At 31.9% G+C, this 23,042-nt stretch overlaps 3 protein-coding genes across 3 annotated transcripts; 1 reads left to right on the top strand and 2 right to left on the bottom strand.

Annotated features, from left to right (window-relative positions):
* Positions 1-1,940: 1,940 nt before the first annotated feature.
* On the bottom strand, positions 1,941-3,531 carry LOC123898637 (divinyl chlorophyllide a 8-vinyl-reductase, chloroplastic). Its single transcript, XM_045949652.1, has one exon. The coding sequence runs from the start codon at positions 3,377-3,379 to the stop codon at positions 2,108-2,110; it is 1,272 nt and encodes a 423-aa protein (XP_045805608.1). The 5' UTR covers positions 3,380-3,531; the 3' UTR covers positions 1,941-2,107.
* An 889-nt stretch (positions 3,532-4,420) lies between these two features.
* LOC123897648 lies at positions 4,421-8,122 on the bottom strand. Its single transcript, XM_045948364.1, has 8 exons — positions 7,718-8,122; positions 7,393-7,565; positions 6,170-6,263; positions 5,972-6,082; positions 5,774-5,863; positions 5,549-5,634; positions 4,744-4,808; positions 4,421-4,646 (listed from the first exon to the last, which is right to left on the bottom strand). Exons 1-8 carry the CDS (start codon positions 8,015-8,017, stop codon positions 4,540-4,542), a joined length of 1,026 nt encoding a protein of 341 aa, XP_045804320.1. The 5' UTR covers positions 8,018-8,122; the 3' UTR covers positions 4,421-4,539.
* A 10,528-nt stretch (positions 8,123-18,650) lies between these two features.
* On the top strand, positions 18,651-23,042 carry LOC123895633 (probable serine/threonine-protein kinase At1g54610). Its single transcript, XM_045946092.1, has 7 exons — positions 18,651-19,526; positions 19,969-20,253; positions 20,373-20,690; positions 20,970-21,197; positions 21,622-21,722; positions 21,888-22,005; positions 22,513-23,042. The coding sequence occupies exons 1-7, from the start codon at positions 19,206-19,208 to the stop codon at positions 22,762-22,764; spliced, it is 1,623 nt and encodes a 540-aa protein (XP_045802048.1). The 5' UTR covers positions 18,651-19,205; the 3' UTR covers positions 22,765-23,042.

Raw genomic sequence — 23,042 nt, 5'->3', positions numbered from 1 at the left:
AATATTTTGGGCGGGCCTTGTATAGAAGCGGATAACAAGCTGCGGTTGATTAAAAAATATCACCAACCAATTACATGCATAATACCTCCAATATATTATAAAGTTTAAATTAAAATGTTGTGTTGCTCTCTTAGTATAAGAATTAAGAAGAGGCTAGAGAAGGGGGAGGGATGAATTAAGAAGGAGAAAGTAAGGTAATGAAAAGTTGAAAGTGAAAGATTACTGGAACTCAGTCCTATATAGAAGATTGTGAACTAGTGGCTTAATCATTTTTATGGGAGCTTAAAAAAATTATTATTTTATTTACGATAAAAAATATGCAATAGTTGAATACATACATTTATACAGAAACAAAACTGGCAACTATTTGACCTATTGAGTTCACATTTATTTAACCATAGAAAGCAATCTCAAAATATTGTTTGCTCACCTAGCTCTTGACCTGCCATCCCTTCCCTGAGCAGAGCACCCTAGCAAAAAAATCTTCCAACTTATCATTCCCATAGCTCGGCGTCATCTCATCGCTGTAATCAGGAATTTTCAATGTTTTGGTATGTCACATTCCCCAACTTTTTCTGAATGTGTGACTATTAAGTTAATTAATAAAGAATCACTTCCCTATACGAAAGCGTACATAACAATCCTTTATCAACCACAAGTTGGGGATTAAACACATTAGAAAATAGGAAACATTCTCTTGTGTTTAATAATGGATTATTTTATTGTCTATTGTCTTGGCATAAAAGGAAATTTAGGAGTTATAGAAGTGATAGGAAAGATGAGTTGGAAAGAACTCGAGGAGCCTCAAGCTTCATGCAACAACTATTTGAATAACTTTTTAGTTGAATGTGATGCCAACAACTTCTTTTCATGTTTATTTTATGTTTTTCTGTTTGGAGAAACTTCAATCTTCTATTTTAATTTATTGTTCATTATAATATTTTCCTTTCATAATTAATAGCCTCATTTTTCTTTTATAAGAATTTAAAAAAAAAAAAACAAATTTAATATAGATTCATTTAAAATAATTTATTTACACAATATTTCCTTCATCAACAATTATATTCTGCTGTATAACCATCATAATATTGATGACACATTTTTTTATCAAGGGTTGTTAGGCAGGTTTGCATGCAACTTATGTCTTGTAAGAAGTTTGGTTGTGGGCTGGTTTCTTTTTAAATGAATTGATATTGAATGAATATGTTTCTCAATCTTTTTTATAATTAAAATTTGTAACCATGATACTAAAATTTGGTGAGTGTTTCTTTGTAAATGATATCCTCCATGACCCCAGATGTTGTATATTGCATTCCATTCATGTCAGAATATAGCAAGCTGATCACACCTAAATCTACCATCATAACTTGAACATCCATTGACATTTTTTTTGGTTTGTAGACGAAGTGGCAAATACCAACTGAAACTCGCATACACTGTGAGGTCCCAAGTTCAAATCCTGGTGAAGACATCCAACAAAGCAATATCGGCATTGCCAGTTGAACTAAGACTTATGGGCAAACCTCCATTAAATGATATGTATGGATAATAAGAAGTTTTTGAACTATAATATAACAGTGAGATTGATTCCAAACATTATGCAGCATAACAAGTAACAGGACAACAAGGAAACCAAAGAAATGGTTTAGTTAATCCATTCTGAATAGGATCTCATTTTGAGGAATCTATTCACAATAGTGGCTAAGCAAGACAAAACCAATGAAGTGTCGCTTATGTTTTGATACACTTCTACACCGCGCATACCATCGTGCGTCGTTGACAGTTCTCAATGTTGACATACCGCAAAAACAATTTTAGGAACATAGTATATTCGCATAAACATGCAAATTACATTTATATACTTTCATCTTTAGGGCATCAAACATAATTGCCGGTAGCAATATGCAATTTATTAATAGCTGAATCGTGGAGCTAATCTATCCAATTGAAAAATGAATCATCAGTAGATACTTGATTTTTTCCCCAACAATGCTTGAACTTGTAAATGTTTAAGTGACTATAGTTGAATACATACATTTATACAGAAACAAAAATGGAAACTATTTGACCTATTGAGTTCACATTTATTTAACCATTAAAAACAATCTCAAAATATTGTTTGCTCACCTAGCTCTTGACCCGCCATCCCTTCCCTGAGCACCCTAGCAAAAAAGTCTTCCAACGTATCATTCCCGTAGCTCGGCGTCATCTCATCGCTGTACTCGCCGGTATCAGGATCCAAAATCAACATACTTTCGGCTGCATAGTACCTTCCAATTTTTCCATACTCAGCAGCATCTTCCAATGAAGGAAATACCTTAACCAAAGAGTCAAGAACACCAATAGCAAAATCCATTATCCCTATTGGAACTTTCAAAAACTTAGGCTCTTTCCCTAAAAGCTTAAACAGAATTTCCCCTTGTTCCAATGGAGTCAATGCTTTCCCTGGTCCTCCAATAGGTAAAATCTTGTTAATTTTATCATCACTCATTACACAATCAACAATAAAAGAAGCCAAATCTTGTTCACTAATAGGTTTACATGCACACAACTTTCCATCACCAAACATCACATAAGGCTTCCCATCTTTCACCAAATCAACCTGACCACCTAAACTCTTAAAAAACGCGGTCGGCCTCACAATACTATAACTAAACCTATCATCTTTTTCCGCTTCTTTTACCAACTCATCCTCGAGTTTCAGCTTCGCACGCTGAAACTCGAGAAGAGGCTTCTGCACACAAATTGCAGAAAGCAAAACAAAATGAGAAGCACCAAGTTTCCTACCAGCTAAAAGACTATTCTTAGTAGCTTCATAATCAATCTTCCATGAATCCTTAACTCCTCCATTTCTACTAGCAAGACACGACACAACAACATCAAAACTAACACCTAAGTTTTTCAAAGATTCATCAAAAGTATCCAAATTTGTCACATCAGAGAAACAAACATTAGCACCTCTTAACTCAGCTAATGTTGTTTCTTTATCATTACTTCCCTTAGTTCCACTCTTTTCTCTAGCAATAGCAGTAACATTAAACCCTCTTTTAATCAATTCTTTCACTACAAATTTTCCTATATACCCAGTTGAACCCACAACCAATACATTAACATCTTTTGGATTCTTGGTTCTAAATGTTAATGGGGTGGTTTCAACTGGTTGAGATGGTGAAATAGATGCAAAAAGATTCAATTTTTGTTTGGTATACTTAGTGGGTTCATTTGGTTTTTTAGAAAATGATGATAGAGGAGAATAAGGAGCTGAATTTACCTTGAATAGGTTGATGAAGTGAGAAGAGTGTGAAGAGAAATTGATGGAAAAGGTTTGATTTTTGGATGAGGGGAGTGTGATGAAAGTGGAGGAATAACAAAGGGACATTTTTTCCTAGGATTGTGTTTGTGTTTGAGAAATGGTTTGAGTTTAAGATTGGAAAGCAGGAAATGAAAAGTATGATGAAGAGAAATCTAAATGGATGGTGGTGATGAGATGACGTGGAGTTGCATAATCTGCTATCTGTTTACTGTTTTCACTATTATTTCTCTTTTGGCTAAGTGATGATATTATTTATTAAAAAAAACTAGCCCATATATTTTCTTATGAATTAAAGCATTTTTTATGTCATGAAACATGTTTATTGTGTTAAAAAAAAATTGTCATGTATATTACTCATATACATGTTTTTTTTTTTCTCTGTTACCTTGTAAGTTGTAACACCATAAAAAAATTCTTGTAAAATAGGTGAGTTGTGTCCTAAAACTCACCAAGATTGAAATATATTTCAAGATTTAAAAAGTGTTGACAAATGTACTTACAAATTATCCATCAAAGATCATCCGACAAAAACAATTGAATCTACGCCCTTGCAGGATATGAGTCAACTTATTACCATATGAGCCAAATTTCATAGGCAAATAATATATTAAATATAAGCAAATTTCATTACCTTCACTCTCTATTGTTAAAATACCCCTAAATTGATATATATTTGTTTTTTTTTTATCTTTTATCAACGATATATATTTGTTTTATAATAACCATATGATATGTTTTGCATTATCTACCGTGGTTTAAAAAAAGTGTTTATTTTCACAAATGATTATGTTTTTATTAATTAGTTAAAGAGGAAATGAAATTTTCCAAGTGGAGCCTCTTACAGCACATGTCTTTGACACAATATTATGTGATATAGTTTTAGAATTTCAGCTGCTTTACTTCAGACAAAAGCCAAAGAATGAGGAAAAGAATCCTAAAGCTTAGTTTGCCAATGATTAATACCATACAGTGCCTAGTTCTCCAGTAACAAAGATGAAAATAAAAAAGCAATGATATTTAATGATTATACTTAATCAAAATGACTCATACATATCCTTGTATAGTATTATGCCTTATCAATTGTTCAGTGTTCACCTTCAGAGTAAATTTACACTGTAGAAAACACTTTTATTTAACTAATGAATGATAATATTTTATATACTGTACAATGTCAACATGGTGAAAGTATTGATTAGATTGAATCTCAACTCCAAAGAAGAAGTTGATCATAAGGTCTCAAGAAAATGAGCAAAGCTAGTGTACTTTGGCTTCCACCCTACTTCCTCGCGAGTTCTCGAGTTGTTTAATCTCTTGCCGAGAGGATCATCAGTTCCTGCAAATGAAAATTACAAAGTTATTATGTTTCATTGATCATTGTTGGTTTTCATTCTCAAATTTGAGATTTACATATCAAATGAGTCCGCACGCACCTGTGAATTTCTCGAACTTTTTACTGAATTTCCCACTTTTGTCAACTAGATCCATCAGTTCTTGCCTGCCAAAATGTTTAAAGGGAAAATAAGTTTTCTTTATTTAAAAAGCAAATAAAAAGGAAGAGGAACACCAAACACACGACTCGAGAGGTGAGGATCAACTTGCTTCACTAACAAGTCTTCTCTATTTTACTATGTTCAATAACTTTTGTGAACAATAGAAAATTAATAAATCCAACAGTTAAATTGAAAATGATCAATGCTTCATTAAGCAACTTTATTTAAAAATATAATATACTTTTTAAAATATAAGTAAATATTAATCATCCTGCTAACATCACATGATTCAACAGTTGGATTTGTTATACTCATATTTGACAAAAAGTGATGGTAGAAAGAGTGAGGTTGTGTGTGTGTATGCGCGCGTGCGCGAGTGAGTGTCAGCAAAACGCGATTTTGAAAGGAATTGATTATGCAAAGCTGATTTGGTTAAATAGTTTGAACTTTGAAGTGAAGTTATTCCTGTTTAGATGTTTTTCCTTTGAAAGAAAGTTTGATGCAAATCTTACTGTGAAGTTATGAACCTAACGCAAAAGCTACTATTTATCACTGCTAGATTTTTACAGTCAAAATCAATTTTACCTGACACAAATCAAGAATCTATATTTTTGTAAAAAATCACATTTGACATAGACAAAGTTGATTTTGAGAGTGTCTGTCATAAAACCAGACACACACTGAGAAGGCTAACGCTTCGAGTAAGTGTATCTCTGCTCGACGTTTGCATAGGAAAGCATCTAACCTGGATAAAGGATGATTATCACAACCTAAGAAAATCTTTCCACGAAATTGTTTCTTCAAGATTGCCACTGAGAGGGAAGCTGCATCCTGGTTTGAAACAGATACATTAAACAAAATATTCAGCTATTCGTATGAAAAAATACTAAATTACCATAAGTAGGAAAATACAATTTTGTAAAGAAATTATCACACCTTTATACATCAGTGCAATGAAGTTCTAACTAACCTCATAATGTATGAGATTCAGGATATGATCAGGTCGAGATTCAACAATCCCCTTCTCTAAATAATAAGCATGTGCACCTTTACCGTCTTTGTTTTAAAAAGTCAAGGTTGGCATCGACTATAAACATAACAGAAATAACCAACCAGAAGATTAATGGAACTTTGAAATCCTAGAAAATTGAGATATTGAAAAGGATATATAAAGTCCAGACAGTCTAACAACCGAACCACCAAACTCGAGCACGATATTTTCAGCCTTTAAAAGGACATCAGTCCTGGGGCTCCTGCCAATCGGCACAACCCGAGTATCCTGCATAGAACAAAATCTAATCTCATGAACAAGACAAATTGACTGATCCGTAACCCTTCTACAGACGAAGAATGTCTTAAGACCTACCTCATCGCATAAACCATTATCGTTACAATCATAAGGTGCAGAACTTGATGTATACAGAAAAGAACCTTCACCGTTCCAGCTTTCTGCAGCCTGCCTGAATGATTGACAGTCCACAACACGAAAGTTCAGAAGAAAAATATAACTTTAAAACGATTCAGTTTTACTTTTGCCATAGAAACAGATAAGATACTTATAGATATCTCTTTCGGAAACCACAATAAAATAGTATCCTAAACAAAATCATAAATGATGTTTTACTGCAAGGTATATATATAAATAACCACAATATAAGAAATTAGGGAGGGTAATCAAAACAGAACGTAAGATAAATGTTGTGAAATTCATAGCGAAATTAAACATAATTTTTTGACAACATATTGACACAATTTTCACATGACAAGGTCGTGTAAAACTTTCAGATCACAGGATTTGTTCCCCTATATAGATACCCCCGAAATGAACTGGCAAAAATTATCATCAAAGGATGAGATTTTAAGCATGCATGCTTACCACATAAATGTTAAAAAAAAATGTTTGCTGATGATCTATTAAAGAATTTGACAATGCAAAGTAGAAGATTCACATAAGTCACAAAAGAAAGGTTCAAAACTTGAATACAAGTTTATGCTAGGTAGAAGATCAGCTATATAAATGAACCTTATAATTAACTAATACAAAAAGTGATCATTAGTTCAAGATGACAAAATATAACCTTACAGTAGCTGCACTAACACCCCTACAAAACTACTATCCTAGGAGACATAAATGTCGGTGTTGTCAAATAGTGGCTATAGTGGTGCGGCGCTATAGTACTATTAAGTAGCAAAATTTCAACAAACCGTTATTGTGCCGCGATACTTGATTAAGTATAAAAGGTTGTTAAATTGCAGCTATAGCAACTGTAGCGTAGTAGAATTTAAACAAACCATTATTTTATTTTTTTTGCGCAAACCAGGTATCCTCTGCAGCTGCAGAGACTAAGCCCTCAGGCGTAAACCGTTATTGTTGTGCTATACTCGATTAAGTACGAAAAGGTTGTCAAATAGCGGCTATAGCAGCATGTAGTAGAATTTTAACAACTCGTACAAAGGATTGTCAACTAGAATTTGAACAAACCACTATTTTCTATGATTCGCGATAGACAACATTTAATACAATTCCTAGTTTCATATCATTATCAAGTCCTAAAAATGAAGGGATTAATTAACTCCAAGATTGCTCACCTAAGATCACCATGATAGTCTGAGGATTGATAAGGAGGAGCACAGACAATGACATAAGGAAACTTGTGCTCAGATTTTGTCCAATTCAAAGAAGGACTAATACCCAATTGAATCAACTCTTCATGATGATCAGTAGTTAATGTTTGTCCAAAAACTTGACAACCTTGATATTCCTGCACAAACAAAAACACAACATTAACATAAAATTCCATGTTTTTAGGAAAATCAAATCAACATGAACATCAATAAAAAAAAAAAACACAACATTCACATAAAATTCCATCCTTTTAGGAAAATCAAATGAACATGAATAGAGTATAGTTACCTGACGCCATTGATTGGCTACCAAACGACCAAGAACACCAGGACCAACGATTAAAAGATCATGTTTTTGAATTGAAAGAGAAGAAGGAGAAGAACCCAATTGTGAAAGGTTCAATTGGGTAGCCATGAAAGTGAAAGATGAAGATAAAGGTGGTGACTTTGTCCAAATGGGTGGACGTGAAGAGTTAGAAAGAGATGAGAAGTGAACAAAACGGTGTAACGTTGTTGTTAGTGTTTTTTGTGGTTGTTGGTGCATGAAGAACACTGTGTTGTAACTGAAATGGATAATTCCTAATCCCATCAAAAAAACAAAATAATTGTTTTTTTTTTTTTTGGGTTTTCCAAGAAAACTTGATGAACCAACCTCACTCAATCAACAACACTCTCACACTTCACACTTATTTGTGATGATGACATTAGATGAGTGAATGGTTAAAAACGCATTGGATTAATCATGTAACAATAAAGCTTCAAACACACTCTTTTAACTCCAAACTAATTTTGTAAAATATATATATATATATATATATATATATATATACTAGAACATCAACCCGTGCGGTGCACGAGTCTGATTAGCTGTAAAATATATAATGATTAAGTAAGATATGATAATTCCAATAGATAACGTATATGAAAAAAGTTGAATAACATTAAACGATAGTTCAACAATAATTTTGGATAAATATTCATACAAAGAAAATTATGTTATATTACGGAAAAACTTTCTTATAGACCACATTCGAAGTCTTAGTCGTATCTTCACCGTCGTCATCGATGATCAATATTTTTAATTTTTTTTCTAGAAGTAACTCTTGAAATTGCAACATATAACTGACCATGTGAAAACACTGACGACGGAAGATATATCCCAATATGCTTTAAAGATTGTCTCTAACTCTTATTAATAGTCATCGCTAAAGAAATTATTATATGAAATTATCTCCGTTGAAATTTAAAAGGAATTCTCACGTCAGATGGTGTCAGAGAAAATCTAGGTATGAAAACCTGATCACCAATATTACTTCCTGAAATAATTTTTCCTTCAAGAGCACGTTTTCTCAATCTCGTAATAATAAGTCTTGTTTCATTGCATAATCATAATTTTTGATTCAAATTCCTTAATAGCATAACTGGAACTCAAACTTTAAGTCTCAACTTGTGATTTGGAAGTCCCGACGTAAAAATCGTGTTAAAAAATTCGGGAGTATGAACATTATCCACTGTTTGACCGTCTACATTTTGTGTGAGTGGAGTATCATAACTCAAATATGTTTTTTCCTCACCAGGAAATTAAATTGAACATATAATCATTTATTGTGTCGACTATTGAATTTTTAGGAGCTAGTATAGCTCTATTTTGGAAATATGTTATATCGTTCATGTTTTGTAAAAGTTGGGGATAGGTGCTTTCAACGATAGAAGCAAGAGGATCACCTGAATTTGGAATCAATAAATTTGATGGAATGTCAAGTTCTAAATCATTGTCGTTGTCATCTCCAATTTCTCCATCGCCAACACCCAAAACCCATTCAGAAAACAATCTTCTCTGTTCAACGTCTGCGCAATCTTCTTTGTTCAACGTCGAAACACCACTGAGAAGCCTCGTGTTTTTACTCAATGTTAAAACTTCCCAAAAATTCCAAAGAACCGAAGAATTAATAGTAGCATGAACAACTTCTGGCCTTGTACCTTTGGGTATTACTGGTAGAATTTGTCTAAAATCTCCGACAAAAACAACAACTTTTCCACCGAAGGGAATGTGTTTATTTTTTTCATCAACAAACTTGAGAATATCTTTTAAAGTTCGATCAACAGCTTCGAAACAGTGTTTGTGCATAATTGGTGCTTCATCCCATATAATGAGCTTTGCTTTTTGTATTAATAGCGCCAAAGGGCTTTTAGGAACTATGGTACATGTTGAAAACTCGTCAACATTTAGAGGAATACAAAACCTTGAATGTGCTGTTCTATCGCCAGGTATAAGTAATGCAGCGATCCCACTTGAGGCAACTGTTAAAACTATCTCACCTTTTGAGCGTAATGCGGCTGACTGGCCCTCCAGATAAATGTCTTCCCTGTACCGCATAACCATAAAGAAAAAACACACCAGGTTTGTTTTCGTTAACTCTTGTCATGATTGTGTCATATACTTTACGTTGATCTGAAGTCATAGTTGACATTAATCTAACATGTTCCTCAGCTAATGATTGTCTGTTATAATTCAAATCGTCGTGTATTAAACTATTTTGTATATCAGGAACTAATGATGTGTTTGCTCTAGGCTTTGGAGAATAATCTTTTAAATTTTTCCCACAACTACGTAACATCATCTCAATATCTGCTGGTGCATATTGTATCAATTGATCATCGATTAATATTAAATCTGCAATGTTAAAATCAAAATAATGAATGTGATTAGTGATACGACTATGGTTGTGTTTGGTTGTATTGCAAAAAAAATTGATTTAGCATAATTGAGTTTGATAATAACTTTCTAAATCGCACGTGATAATAACTTTTCAAATCTCACATGATAATTATTCTCTAAATTTATTATCCGGTAGAAAAAAAATCATTGATCAGGAAAGACATAAAAATATTTCGTGATGAATAATATAGTAAACAATAATTTTGATATGATATACTTTTAAAATTGATGGTGCTTATCAATTATTGCACGTAATTTAAACCACAATTGGTATACTTGCCATAGTGGTTGGAAATATTGCTTTGCACTAAAGGGTTGTGGGTTCAAATCCTAGTTAAGACAAAATTGTATTATTTTTTAATAAAAATTGCAAGATAAAATGGAGAGAAAACAGAGAAAACAAATTAGGATTTAGGGTTTGCTTTATAATATAAAAGATATATATATATATATATATATATATACTAGTCCCACACCCGTGCGATGCACGGGTATTATGCGGTATTTTATATTGTAATGTTGAAAAATCATTCGTATAAATTGAAACAATAAGGATTATGAAAATTATGAAAATTATAATAATAACATCAACAACAACAAAATAATAATAATAAAAAAGTGATGTAAATATAAGATAGATATTAAAGATGTGTTTATACATTTCGAAAAGATTACAATAGATCCTATTGCGTCTACCAAAATAAGTTGGTAATCCATAAATTGTCATGTCGCTATGAAAACGGTTTGTGGTCATACTCGTACACTGTGCATTTGATTCTTAATTGGACACTATAATTCAATATATAGTATAAAAGATTAATTAGTGCGTATAATTTAGTAAAACCTATTATTATTAGTTGAGTGGGTGTATAATGAAAAGTAATAGGTATATAAATGTAGGCATATAAAAAAGTGTAAAGAGATGACAATGATGTAAGTAGAAGTGATGTGACATTATTGAGTGGTTTAATTGGATATAAGTGACTGACGTGGATTAGAGTTAGATTAGTGGTTGCACAACTATCTAGGAATTATATATATATATATAGATGTTTATACATTTAAAAAACTTATTTATACATCACATTTGAAGTTACTTTGGTATCTTCTTCATTAACATTGATTAGCAATATCTTTAACTCATTCTTCAAAATAACTATGGAAATGATAGCATATAATTGACCATGGAAAACAATCGATGTTGAAACATAAGTTTTTATTTATATTATAAATCTCATTGGAGGATTCTGAGTTGGATAAACTACTTCATTATCTCTTACCAAAAAACTACTGTATTATCGAATTTGACATTTATATTAATTTGAAACTTATTGGAGCAAAGATAAACCAATTAACTCATACTCAAATATCGAATATGATAAAAATCATATAGGGCATAACAACAATTAGTAAAATTTATTTTATCTATTTTTTTTACTAACATTAGAAAGTAGTCCTGACAATCGACCAACTCTTATATTTATAAAGATTGGACAAAAGATTATTAACAAAAACATTAAATTTTTTGAAAAAAAGACAATAAAATACACAAAATAATAAAATGAACAAAAACATTTAAAAAGAATAATAACCCAAAATAATAATAATAATAATAATTACATTTATTACCCCACATTAAATGAATGTAAGTGGATGATGTGGCTAAATAAAAGGTTTTCATTGGTTTGTGGATTAGGGTTTAGATATGCAATTCCACAACTATCTAGGATTTATATATATATATATATATATATATATATATATATATATATATATATATATATATATATGGGGGCTGCTAACTTAGACCCAGTTAGGTCTAAGTTAGCAAGGTGCACCTTTTCAGTTGGACCAAAATACCCATTCTTTTTAATTAATTAACCAAATTACCATCAATGGACGCGGATCCAGTGTCGCACGCGTACCGCAGTACCATGGTTACAGACCGTTGATTTCCATCAGACAGCCAAGATCTGATCTCATCAAGACAGTCTGATCAATCAGACAGCCCAGATCATCCGAATCCATCAGATTTCAGCGCGTGCACCACACTGGATTACACTCTGGAGAGAGAAGAATCTACTTTTTAAAAACAGGACACGTGTCGCTGTCTGATTGGCTGGGCGTGATTTTTTTCCATTTAATACTTTGAACTCAATTATTTCGTTGTAAATTAATTTTTTATTTATTTTTTTTATACCAAAATTCATAATTTTTTTTTCTCTACAAATAGAGACTTGGTTCGTTTGATTTGGACACAGAAAAAAAAACTCAATTTTTCACTACCTTAATCTCATTTTTCACTACCTTACATCAACTCACTGAAACCATTCTACCAGCAAAATGGTTTCAGATTACAACTCTCTGAAACCATTGTACCAGATAAATGGTTTCAGAAGCAAACACAATTAATAAATTACTCACTGAAACCATTCTACCAGTAAAATGGTTTCAGAATACAACTATGTGCAACCATTCTACAAGCTAAATGGTTTCAGAAGCAAATAACTAATAATCAACTTACTGAAACCATTCTACCAGCAAAATGGTTTCAGATTACAACTCTTTGAAACCATTGTACCAGATAAATGGTTTCAAAAGCAAACACAATTAATAAATTACTCATTGAAACCATTCTACCAGTAAAATGGTTTCAGAATACAACTATGTGCAACCATTCTACCAGTAAAATGGTTTCAGAAGCAAACATTAGTTTTTAATTACCGTTTTATCTCATTTAATTAACTAAAAATAGTTTCAGGTCTTCAAAAATTTCATAAAATATACCAAAAGTTCCAGAATATTATCTACTATTTTCCTGGTATAATGGTTTCAGTGAGTTGGTTGAGTGGTGCGTGTTAAATTACAACACACAAGTAACGTATTTAGTAGACAAAAAATGAGATTAAGGTAGTGAAAAATTGCGTTTTTTTTTCGATGTCCAAATCAAACGAACCAAGTCTCTATTTGTAGACAAAAAAAAATTATGAATTTTGGTATAAAAATAAAAAAAATAAAAAATTAATTTACAACGAAATAATTGAGTTCAAAGTATTAAATGAACAAAAATCATGCCCAGCCAACCATTGTGTGACACGTGTCCTACTTTTAAAAAGCAAATTTTTCTCTCTCCAGGTTGTAATCCAGTGTGGCGCAGGCGCTGGAATCTGATGGATCAGGATGATCTGGGCTGTCTGATTGATCAGACAGTCTTGATGAGATCAGATCTTGGCTGTCTGATGGAAATCAACGGTCTGTAACCATGGTCTTTCGGTACGCGCGCGACACTGGATCTGCGTCTACTAATGGGTATTTTGGTTAATTAATTAAAAAGAATGGGTATTTTGGTCCAATTGAAAAGGTGCACCTTGCTAACTTAGACCTGACTAGGGTCTAAGTTAGAAAACCCCTATATATATATATATATATAATTTTTTTAGGGTTACAATTTCAATCTCTACATGTAAAATATAATGTATTTATTAATTGAGTTAAGTTAACGGGAACGAATATATAATATTTTTAATCGGCTAAAATTCATCCGCAAGTTTTGTTTTTTTGTACATATTCGTCCACGAGTTTTAAGTTTATTGATATTATTAGATTGAACACTTCAGACATACAATTTATATGTGAATTTTTTTTTTTCTTAAAAATAAAAATGGGTGCTCGAAAATGTGATGTTAGTATTTTGGAAGCACATTTGCCTAATGCAATCCACTAGATTTAGGGTCCGTTTAACCCAGTTTTTTTTAGAGCTTACGTAAATAATTTATACAATATAAATTAGATTTTATGTTATTTTATAAGTTCAGACTAGTAAAAATTGTAATTTTATAAGTTATTTTATCATAAACTACCTTGAAAAACTTATACTCCCTTCAGCCTCATATATAAGCAAAAGTTATATTTTTAGATTCATTAAAAAAACAATGTATCTAGTCCAAATTACAGGCAAGATACATCTCTTTTTGAACGAATCTAAAAAAATAAGTTTTGTTTATATATGAGGCCGGAATGGGTAATTAATAATAATATATAAAAATTACATAAGCTGTTTGCATAAACTCTAAAAAAAGTTGGGTTAAACGAGCTCTTAGTTTAGTAGTGAGAGGCCTTAAACTTCATTGTAAATCATTAAAAATGAAATTGTGTATAGTTTTTTTTTTTTACCGATAATTGAGTCTAGTTGTTGAAATTAAATATTAAGTAATTACAAAAAATAAATTTATAACAATAGAAAGGCCACTAGTTATTAGAATGAAGTTTAATGGGTTAAACTGAGGAGTTGGATTATTTGAACACAAAATGTAATATATATTTTTTTCTGTGATGGTGCATTTGTGATTAAACGATGTTTTAAAGAGATGGGTTCATTAGGTGTTTTGAGTTGGAGTTTCAACGGGTTCGAGTCCCATCAGTCTCAGCCTAAGATTCGATGAATCGATCAATTCATCTCTGTACTATAGGGGGACTTAGGATCTAATTCCCAGCAGGAATGCGATCCTTCCACTATTAAAATTAGGAGATGATCACAACTATCATAAGACTCGTGTCTTCGCTCAAGTCTCTTAGAGTGGATAGGCCAACATGATGCAGCCACCAACCCAACCTGTTAAGCCAAAGACATCTCCCATCACCTTGATGTCTCCACTTGCGTCGCAAGTTAGCACTACCCAACTAGGCAAACACAGCATACGTATTTAGCATCATACATAACAGGGGCGTCTCCAAGTTTTAGGAGGCTTTGTGCAAAATATAAAAGTGGCCCCTTAATAAAATAAAAAAAAATTAAAAAAAATTATCGATTTAAATTGCATATAATATAAAAAAAACATTCTTATAAACATATAAATTATCAATATTAAATCTTGCATTAAATTAAATGGAACAATAAATACAAAATAATTATATTTGTATATAACGTCAAAAAAGAACATCATAATCTAAGATTAAATTTTATGCAAAGATTAAAATGGACTAGAACTATATTTACGAGTATAGATAACTAATATATTGATACTATATAATATTTATGAACATTAACAATATATAACTATTATTTATTTTAGAACCTAAAAATTAATCTATTAATATACATATGATATTTTATAGGTATAAATAATATATAAGTAATATTATAGGACTTCAAAATTTTGAATTGAGGCCCTCAAAATTTTGAGGCCCTATGCCATCGCACACCTCGCACATGCCTCTAAGCCTCCTCTATTACATAATACTTTTTTTTTACTAAATCATACATAATACATTGTTGGATGTCCAGATATATTATGTCCATAAAATATTTTATAGTGAAGTAGTTGAAAGTTGGTTGTGATGAGATAAAGACATAAAGTGTTCACATTTAACCCAATCGAAATAAAATTTGAGTCTGATATAATAAAAAGTTGTGAAAATTGCACAAAGTCAAGTTTTATTATATGATTTTGGATAACATATATGTTGATGTGATATATGGAGTTAGGAGTCGAATAACTCAATCTACAAAATTGGTTTATAAAATAAGAAATAAGAATTGTCTCTTACTTATAAATTAATGTGAAGATATCTTTTACGTATTCGGCTAATTTATCAACACTATTAGTTCCAACACAATGATTTCACGCAACGACGACTCTGAGAATGTTTAGAGTGTGGGATTTCATATAGGTCATGTTTTGAAGGGCACCAAAATAGTTGTATGGTTAGTTAAAACAGTTATACAGTATATTTATAACAATTATAACTCTAAGTTTAAGGAACTCAATTTTTTCCCTAAATAAAGTTCACAAATTGTTGGGCTCTTGAATGTATAAAAAATATGATGTTTTTTTTTTTTAATTCTAGTATTACAGACAATTAATTTTTTTTGTCAAGATTTTATTTTATTTTATTGGTATAAAAGAGGGCTAATGCTTAAAAGAAAGGAAACTACACAGTTAAATGAACATTCCTAGGCATGTAAGTCTCAGATATGTCGTCAAAAAGAATTCTCTGAAGCTCCCTAAGAGAAGATTCGATAAAATGAACATCGAAAGAACTTAGAGAATAACTAAAATTAGCAAGCCAATTGACGCTTTTGTTTCCTTCGCGTCAAGCAGGTGACACTCATTTTTGTGATACAATGATAGTTTTACCTATTAGCTCCTTAGGGTCAAGATTTTATTTTTAATTATGACCAACAACTATGTACACTTTGTGTTTACACTTTCTGTTGGGTGCATCTTAATTAACATGCTTTATTTTTGCCTTGTATTAATCATAAATCTTGACCAACTAACAATATCATTTTTAGTCGTGAAAGCAATGTTCTAACTTAGTTTATAAATTAAAAACCATTAAAACATGTCCCAAAAATGTAATAAAGTACTACATATTAACTGATTTGGTGTATATTGGGATCCAATGTAGGTTTTCCCACCAACTAAGTCCGTTATCTTCCTACCACATTCAACCAAGGGATAATAAACACCTTCCTAGCACGTGACACTCATTTTTGTGTTACAATTATAGTTTTACCTATTAGCTCCATAAAATTGAATTATAGTACTCTCCTCTCATATTATAAACAAATAGTTATGTACCAAAAAAAATCGTTTAATACAATTGAAAATATGTTACTTCCACTTCATTTTAGTCAAAAATCAACATGTTAGACAAATTGCGAGATCAGAACGATATATCCCATGAAAGGTTTCTATTGCAGCAAAGTTACTTCTAACAACTTCATCTTTGTAGAAGTTTGGGTCCTACGTAACGAGATCCATCTTGCTCGTAATTTAGAAGTCTTAAACGATATGGTGTTACTCCTAGACCCTAGTCCTCGTCCTCGATTGAGTTAATAAATTAACCGTTTTTATAACAAAAAAGACCATGTAATTAGTGGCGGAATCAGGATTTTTTTTTCGGGTGGGTCGTTAAAAAAATTTATAATATATAAATTAAATAAAAAAAATTATATTGCGTATAAAAATTTAAGTCATAATAAGCAATAATTTGATAATTAAAAAATTAAATTACATACCAGAAAATAATACACTGCGTATGTCAAGTGACTTGAAATCATCAATAATTGACTTTGAACTAATGCTTGCTTAATTAGACAATAAAAAAAATTAGATTGAAATTTATTCATTAATAAATATAAGATAATAATTACACACAGATTAAATAAATTAAAAATAGTTGTGTTTTATTTTTTTGGTAAAAATAAAAATTGTGAATTGATATATCATAAGAAAAACATTAATCTCAAAATTATGTCTTTACATGTTTAAGACGACATTTATCCTGCAAGTACGCAACCCCCTTTCACTTCATCGAGGTCGGAACAGAGAAACGCCGAACGCGGTCACTCTTCTGATCAGGTAAGATCATATATTTTTAGTGTACTTTAATTATTATTTTTTTATATATTTAAGAGTTAAATAAATTTTTCTCACAAGCTTATAATTTATTTGTACTAGTTTATAGCTTATTTTGATAAGTTAATAGTTTATCATTTTTTTTTTAGTTTAATTGATATGCACTGACGGTGTAAAATAGTTTTATGCAATCGTCAAATAAATAACCATCACTTTGTCATGTCATGTAAAGAAAGTGGGGTGATTTGGCGGAAAACATGGTTGGTATTGGTTGACAGTGTAAAATTATTTTACACCGTCGGTGCATATCAATTAAATTCTTTTTCTTTCAAATTTACTTTTAGAATTTAATTTATATGCACCGTCAGTGTAAAGTTATTTTACACATGCATCCAATAATATACCGACACATCATGTATGGTATTTGAAAACACATGATGTGTCACATTCATTAAATGATGTGGCAACGCATCATTGGATGTATGGGTAAAAAAAATTATACCGACGGTGCATAACAAATAAACTCTTACTTTTATTATCTTATATTAATTAAACATATTTTTTTTATGTTATTTTATATCTATAAATTAGTTAACCCACCAATTTTATGAAACACTACAAATTTAATCAATTAATTTATCTTCTATAAACTAACTTATTAGATATCCACCATTTTTTTACCATACTGAACATAAAATTGTTGTTTACTCATTTCCCTTGTGAGTAAAACTAAAAAATCAAGAAATTTAGCTCAAGTAATTAATAAGTCTCTCCTAAGACGAATTACCCGGTAGAATTCGAGTTTAATTTATGATACAAGCAATTGTTGATCAAATTTTATTTACCGTAATTCGTTGTCCAACTTTGAATTATCCCGATCTATTTCCTTGAGAATGAAAAAACTAATTAAATAAAGTAAAATACTAAACAGCGCTCCTGGAGCACAAATTAAGCATACCAATATAGAAGTTTTATCATGAAACTTGTGTATTTAATACTTTAAAAATGTAAAAAATTATATTTTTAACATTAGTTTTATCTTGAAAAAAAAAATAGAAATAGTAATCCATTTCCCTTTTTTGTTACTGAACCATTAACTTCCCTTGTTGTTTGCTTGGTGTGCTGTGCTAATCAAAATTAATACAAAGATTAAACACAGATTAATTTTAAAGGGAAAGAAGTTGAAAAACAGTAAAAAGGAGATCCATATTCCATTCATCCCCACATTTTCTTCTCTCTCCAAAACATTCTTTTCTTTTCACTGATCCTTGAATCTGCTAGTAAGACCAAACACTACAACCTTAACTGTTTTTTCAACTTTCATCCTCTTCCACACACACACATTCATAGTCCAAAATCAAAAGGAGAAAAATACATATATAAAAGACCCACCTTAAAGGGGCAAAAAAAGAAACAAAGAAGAAAAAACACTTGTCTTGTTTTTCTTTGACTACACCACAATTTGTGGGGTGTCTCTAAAATCATTGCTTTCTCACTTTTTTCTGTCAAAGTTACAATCTTTTCTAGTAGCATTTGCTCATTCCACTTAATTTGCAAGATTTGTCATTAGGGTTTTTTTCAAAGGTGAATGTGAATGATTCTTATGGAAGATGAGAAAATGAGGGAAAATGTGGTTAGTCCATGTTTTGAAACATGATGAAGGAAGTGGAGGTGTAAATGAGAGATTTTGAGAGATGGGTTGTGTGTTTGGTAAAGAGTCATCAGTGGAAGAGAGGAGAGAGGAAGTTAGAGAAGCAAAAGTAGATGTGGGTGTGGGTGGTAGTGGTAGAGAGGTTGAGAATGTGAAAGAGGGTGGAGAGGAGAAGAGAATAAGGCCTGGTGGGGAGAGAAGAAGACGATCTTCGAAGCCGAATCCGAGGTTGAGTAATCCATCTAACAATGTTCATGGTGAACAGGTTGCAGCTGGTTGGCCCTCTTGGTTATCTAAGGTTGCTGGTGAAGCTATCAATGGATTGGTTCCTAGGAGAGCTGATACTTTTGAGAAACTTGATAAGGTAAAGGAAATTTCTGACACTGTATTCTTGCTTTTGTTTCCAATTTAAGTTTTAAGATTTAAGATTTTGTCTTCTTTTTTTTTTTTTTTACTTTATTTGTTGTTTGGAGTTTTGGGAAAGTGAGTTTTGTATTCTTAATTAATTGCTTATTTCCTTTAAATAGTATTCAATGTTGTTAACTTACTATATGTGTGTTTGGTTTGAGTTTGGTAGAATCACCGCACCGTGATTCTGCCAAACTCATCGTCAGTCTAAACATGCATTATATTGGCTCAACAGAAGGACTTGTTTGTTTTTTGTGTTGTTTGGTTTTTGAATGCAAGTAATGGCAACACCTGAAAATAGTAATGACTAATGTGGATTCTGGACGTTTTGTGTTTCATGTGTAATGACCTGAAAAAGTTTGAATCTTTGATTGATGTCTTTACTATTTTTGTATCAGATTGGGCAAGGTACATACAGCAATGTTTACAAAGCTAGGGATACTTTAACAGGGAAGATTGTTGCCCTAAAGAAGGTCCGTTTCGACAATTTAGAGCCCGAGAGTGTGAAGTTCATGGCAAGAGAGATTCTGATTCTTCGTCGTTTGGATCATCCCAATGTTGTCAAATTGGAAGGCTTAGTGACTTCAAGAATGTCATGCAGTTTATATCTTGTGTTTGAATACATGGCACATGATCTGGCTGGACTTGCTACAAATCCAGCGATTAAGTTCACAGAACCTCAGGTGTTGGTTTAAATTACTAAATCCATGTTCTTGTTGATATATGATTCAGGAACAATTTAATTTTTTGTGTAGTTTTTTGACACCGGCCTTCTTTGTATGACAATATCTGGATATTTTAGGTAAAATGTTACATGCATCAGCTATTTTCTGGGCTGGAACATTGTCACAACCGTCATGTGCTGCATCGTGATATAAAGGGTTCAAACCTTCTTATTGACAATGATGGAATTCTCAAGATTGCTGATTTTGGACTAGCTTCCTTCTTTGATCCTGATCACAAGCACCCGATGACAAGTAGAGTGGTGACATTATGGTATCGACCTCCAGAACTTCTTCTTGGTGCCACTGAATATAGTGTAGGCGTGGACCTATGGAGTGCTGGCTGCATTCTTGCAGAATTATTGGCTGGAAAACCTATCATGCCTGGTCGAACAGAGGTAATCTCTATGATCGGATACATTATATAAGTTATATCAGTGTTGTTAAGTTGGTGCTATAGCGTGGCAGAATTTGAACAAATCGCAATCACTATTGTTCCGTAATACACTATTTAGTGTAAAGTGTTGTAAAATAGATACTATAGCACTGTATTCCATGATCTGCGATCGATAACGCTGAGTTATATAATTGCACCTTTTCAGAACATATTATGTATTTGGTTTACTCGTTTATGCTGCAATATTTGTTACTGATATAGTATCCATCATGGTTTGTAGGTTGAGCAGCTACATAAGATATTTAAGCTATGTGGTTCTCCATCTGAAGAATATTGGAAAAAGTCAAAGCTGCCACATGCTACCATTTTTAAGCCTCAACAATCATACAAGCGATGCATAGCGGAGACTTTTAAGAATTTTCCACCATCATCCTTGCCACTGATTGAAACCCTTCTCACAATTGATCCTGATGAACGTCTGACTGCCACCGCTGCATTGCATAGTGAAGTAAGATAATATTTTAATCGACTGAATTAATGTTGCGTATGAGGTCTCTCTTTTGTTCAGACGTATGCTACAACTCTATAATTGGATACTTTTATCATGTACACATCGTAAACAGAATAGTTAATTCACCCAAATTTATGTCTCTATTCTCTATCCAATAACTATGAATAACAATTTCATAATCTTAGGGGCCTTCATAGATAAGTTGGATTTTGATGACTTTTCTTACTTTCCACATTGATTGTGCTTTTATCAATACTTTTCCGTTTTGGCTATCCTTTCGTAAATATATAATTGTCATAACTACTAAGTATTTATATTCAATCCATTCAATTTTTCTATATCAGAGCCATATCTTGACAGCTATATATCGGTAATTGGATATAAGGATCGTAGTTTAATGTTACTAGCTTCTCTTTTGCAGTTTTTTACTACAAAACCTTATGCTTGTGATCCCTCTAGCCTTCCTAAATATCCTCCCAGTAAAGAGATGGATGCAAAGCTACGGGACGAAGAAGCTAGAAGGTGACTTAAATTACTTTTCCTCATCTCAATGCTCATTTCATCTCATTAGCATTCTGATGAAACACTTATTATTATCATATAGAAGTTTGCCAAAAATACTTGCATGTTGGTTATGCCAAAATGCTCAAATTTCAATGTTTAATTTAAATTATATCGTGAATGTAGATTGAGAGCAGCTGGTAGAGCAAATGCTGATGGTGTGAAGAAATCTCGTCCACGTGAGCGAGTAGGGAGGGGACTTCCCATTCCAGATGCCAATGCTGAACTGCAAGCAAATATTGATGTATGTCCAATAAAGCTCCTAATTCACTCCAGCTACTATTTCTTATTGCTTATGATTAATGCAAGCAAGTAATTAATTTAGGCAAAATTACACCAGGGGTCATATTTTGAAGTTTCAAACAAGTCATTCATATTTCTTTAATGTCAAATTAATCATGTTTTCATGTTGGACCAAACTTCATTTTTATCTATGCTGCCAAAACGTTTTACTTGATCGCTTAAAAAGTTAAACTACATCTTCAACTAATCAAGATAACATGTAAATTACATTATAATGATTGTTAATTAAGACATAGCATTGATGGATAGGTTACAAATGCGGATTGAACTGAGTGGTTCCCACATTCTGAAATGCTGTTTTAGATTTGAGATATTTGGTTGCAGTAGTTATTAATATCACTGCAAAATCCAAAGACATTAAGCTAATTTAGTATTGTTGTAGATGATTTTGTTATATCACAGCTTATATTTTTATAGAATCTGCGTTGATGTTTAACTCTTACTACAGAGACGACGATTGATCACGCACGCAAATGCTAAGAGCAAGAGTGAGAAGTTTCCTCCTCCACACCAAGATGGAGCTCTAGGCTATCCTTTGGGTTCTTCACAACACATGGATCCAATTTTCGATCCTCCCGACATTCCATTTAGTTCAACAAACTTGTCACAACCAAAATCAAATATCCATACTTGGTCCGGTCCGTTGCTCGATCTCGGTAGCGTTGGTGCACCGAGGAGAAAGAAGAAACATGGAAGGTGATGGGAATATACAGTCCAAATTCATCAAAGGAGGACTCAAAAGTCAAAATGATGAGAATGTATCAAGATTCAAAGAAATATTTATTCTTATAGTATAATATTACACCAATCATTTTTTAAGATTATTCGCGAAGCTGCAAATGTTGATCTTGTAAATCTTAGTTTTTTTTCCACTTAAAGAGTTTAATTAGGTTAATAAATAGTTTTTGATAATGGTGTTGGTGGTTTATATTTCTCCTTAATATTGTTACTTATGCAAACAATTTTTATTCCATTTAA

Source organism: Trifolium pratense, linkage group LG7, assembly GCF_020283565.1.
Source record: "Trifolium pratense cultivar HEN17-A07 linkage group LG7, ARS_RC_1.1, whole genome shotgun sequence".
Taxonomy (NCBI): Eukaryota; Viridiplantae; Streptophyta; class Magnoliopsida; order Fabales; family Fabaceae; genus Trifolium; species Trifolium pratense.
The sequence above is the reverse complement of the archived record's forward strand: the minus strand, read 5'-3'. Positions and strand labels throughout refer to the sequence as shown.

Bases quoted from the DNA above. Each gene is read 5' to 3' on its own strand.
- LOC123898637 (XM_045949652.1), bottom strand. From the start codon at position 3,379: ATGTCCCTTTGTTATTCCTCCACTTTCATCACACTCCCCTCATCCAAA.
- LOC123897648 (XM_045948364.1), bottom strand. From the start codon at position 8,017: ATGGGATTAGGAATTATCCATTTCAGTTACAACACAGTGTTCTTCATG. The intron at 7,566-7,717 runs GTAACTATACTC...TTGTTTGTGCAG, and splicing joins TAGCCAATCAATGGCGTCAG to GAATATCAAGGTTGTCAAGT. The intron at 5,635-5,773 runs GTTAGTTAGAAC...GTTTCAAACCAG, and splicing joins TGAATCTCATACATTATGAG to GATGCAGCTTCCCTCTCAGT.
- LOC123895633 (XM_045946092.1), top strand. From the start codon at position 19,206: ATGGGTTGTGTGTTTGGTAAAGAGTCATCAGTGGAAGAGAGGAGAGAG. The intron at 19,527-19,968 runs GTAAAGGAAATT...TTTTTGTATCAG, and splicing joins CTTTTGAGAAACTTGATAAG to ATTGGGCAAGGTACATACAG. The intron at 21,723-21,887 runs GTGACTTAAATT...TCGTGAATGTAG, and splicing joins CGGGACGAAGAAGCTAGAAG to ATTGAGAGCAGCTGGTAGAG.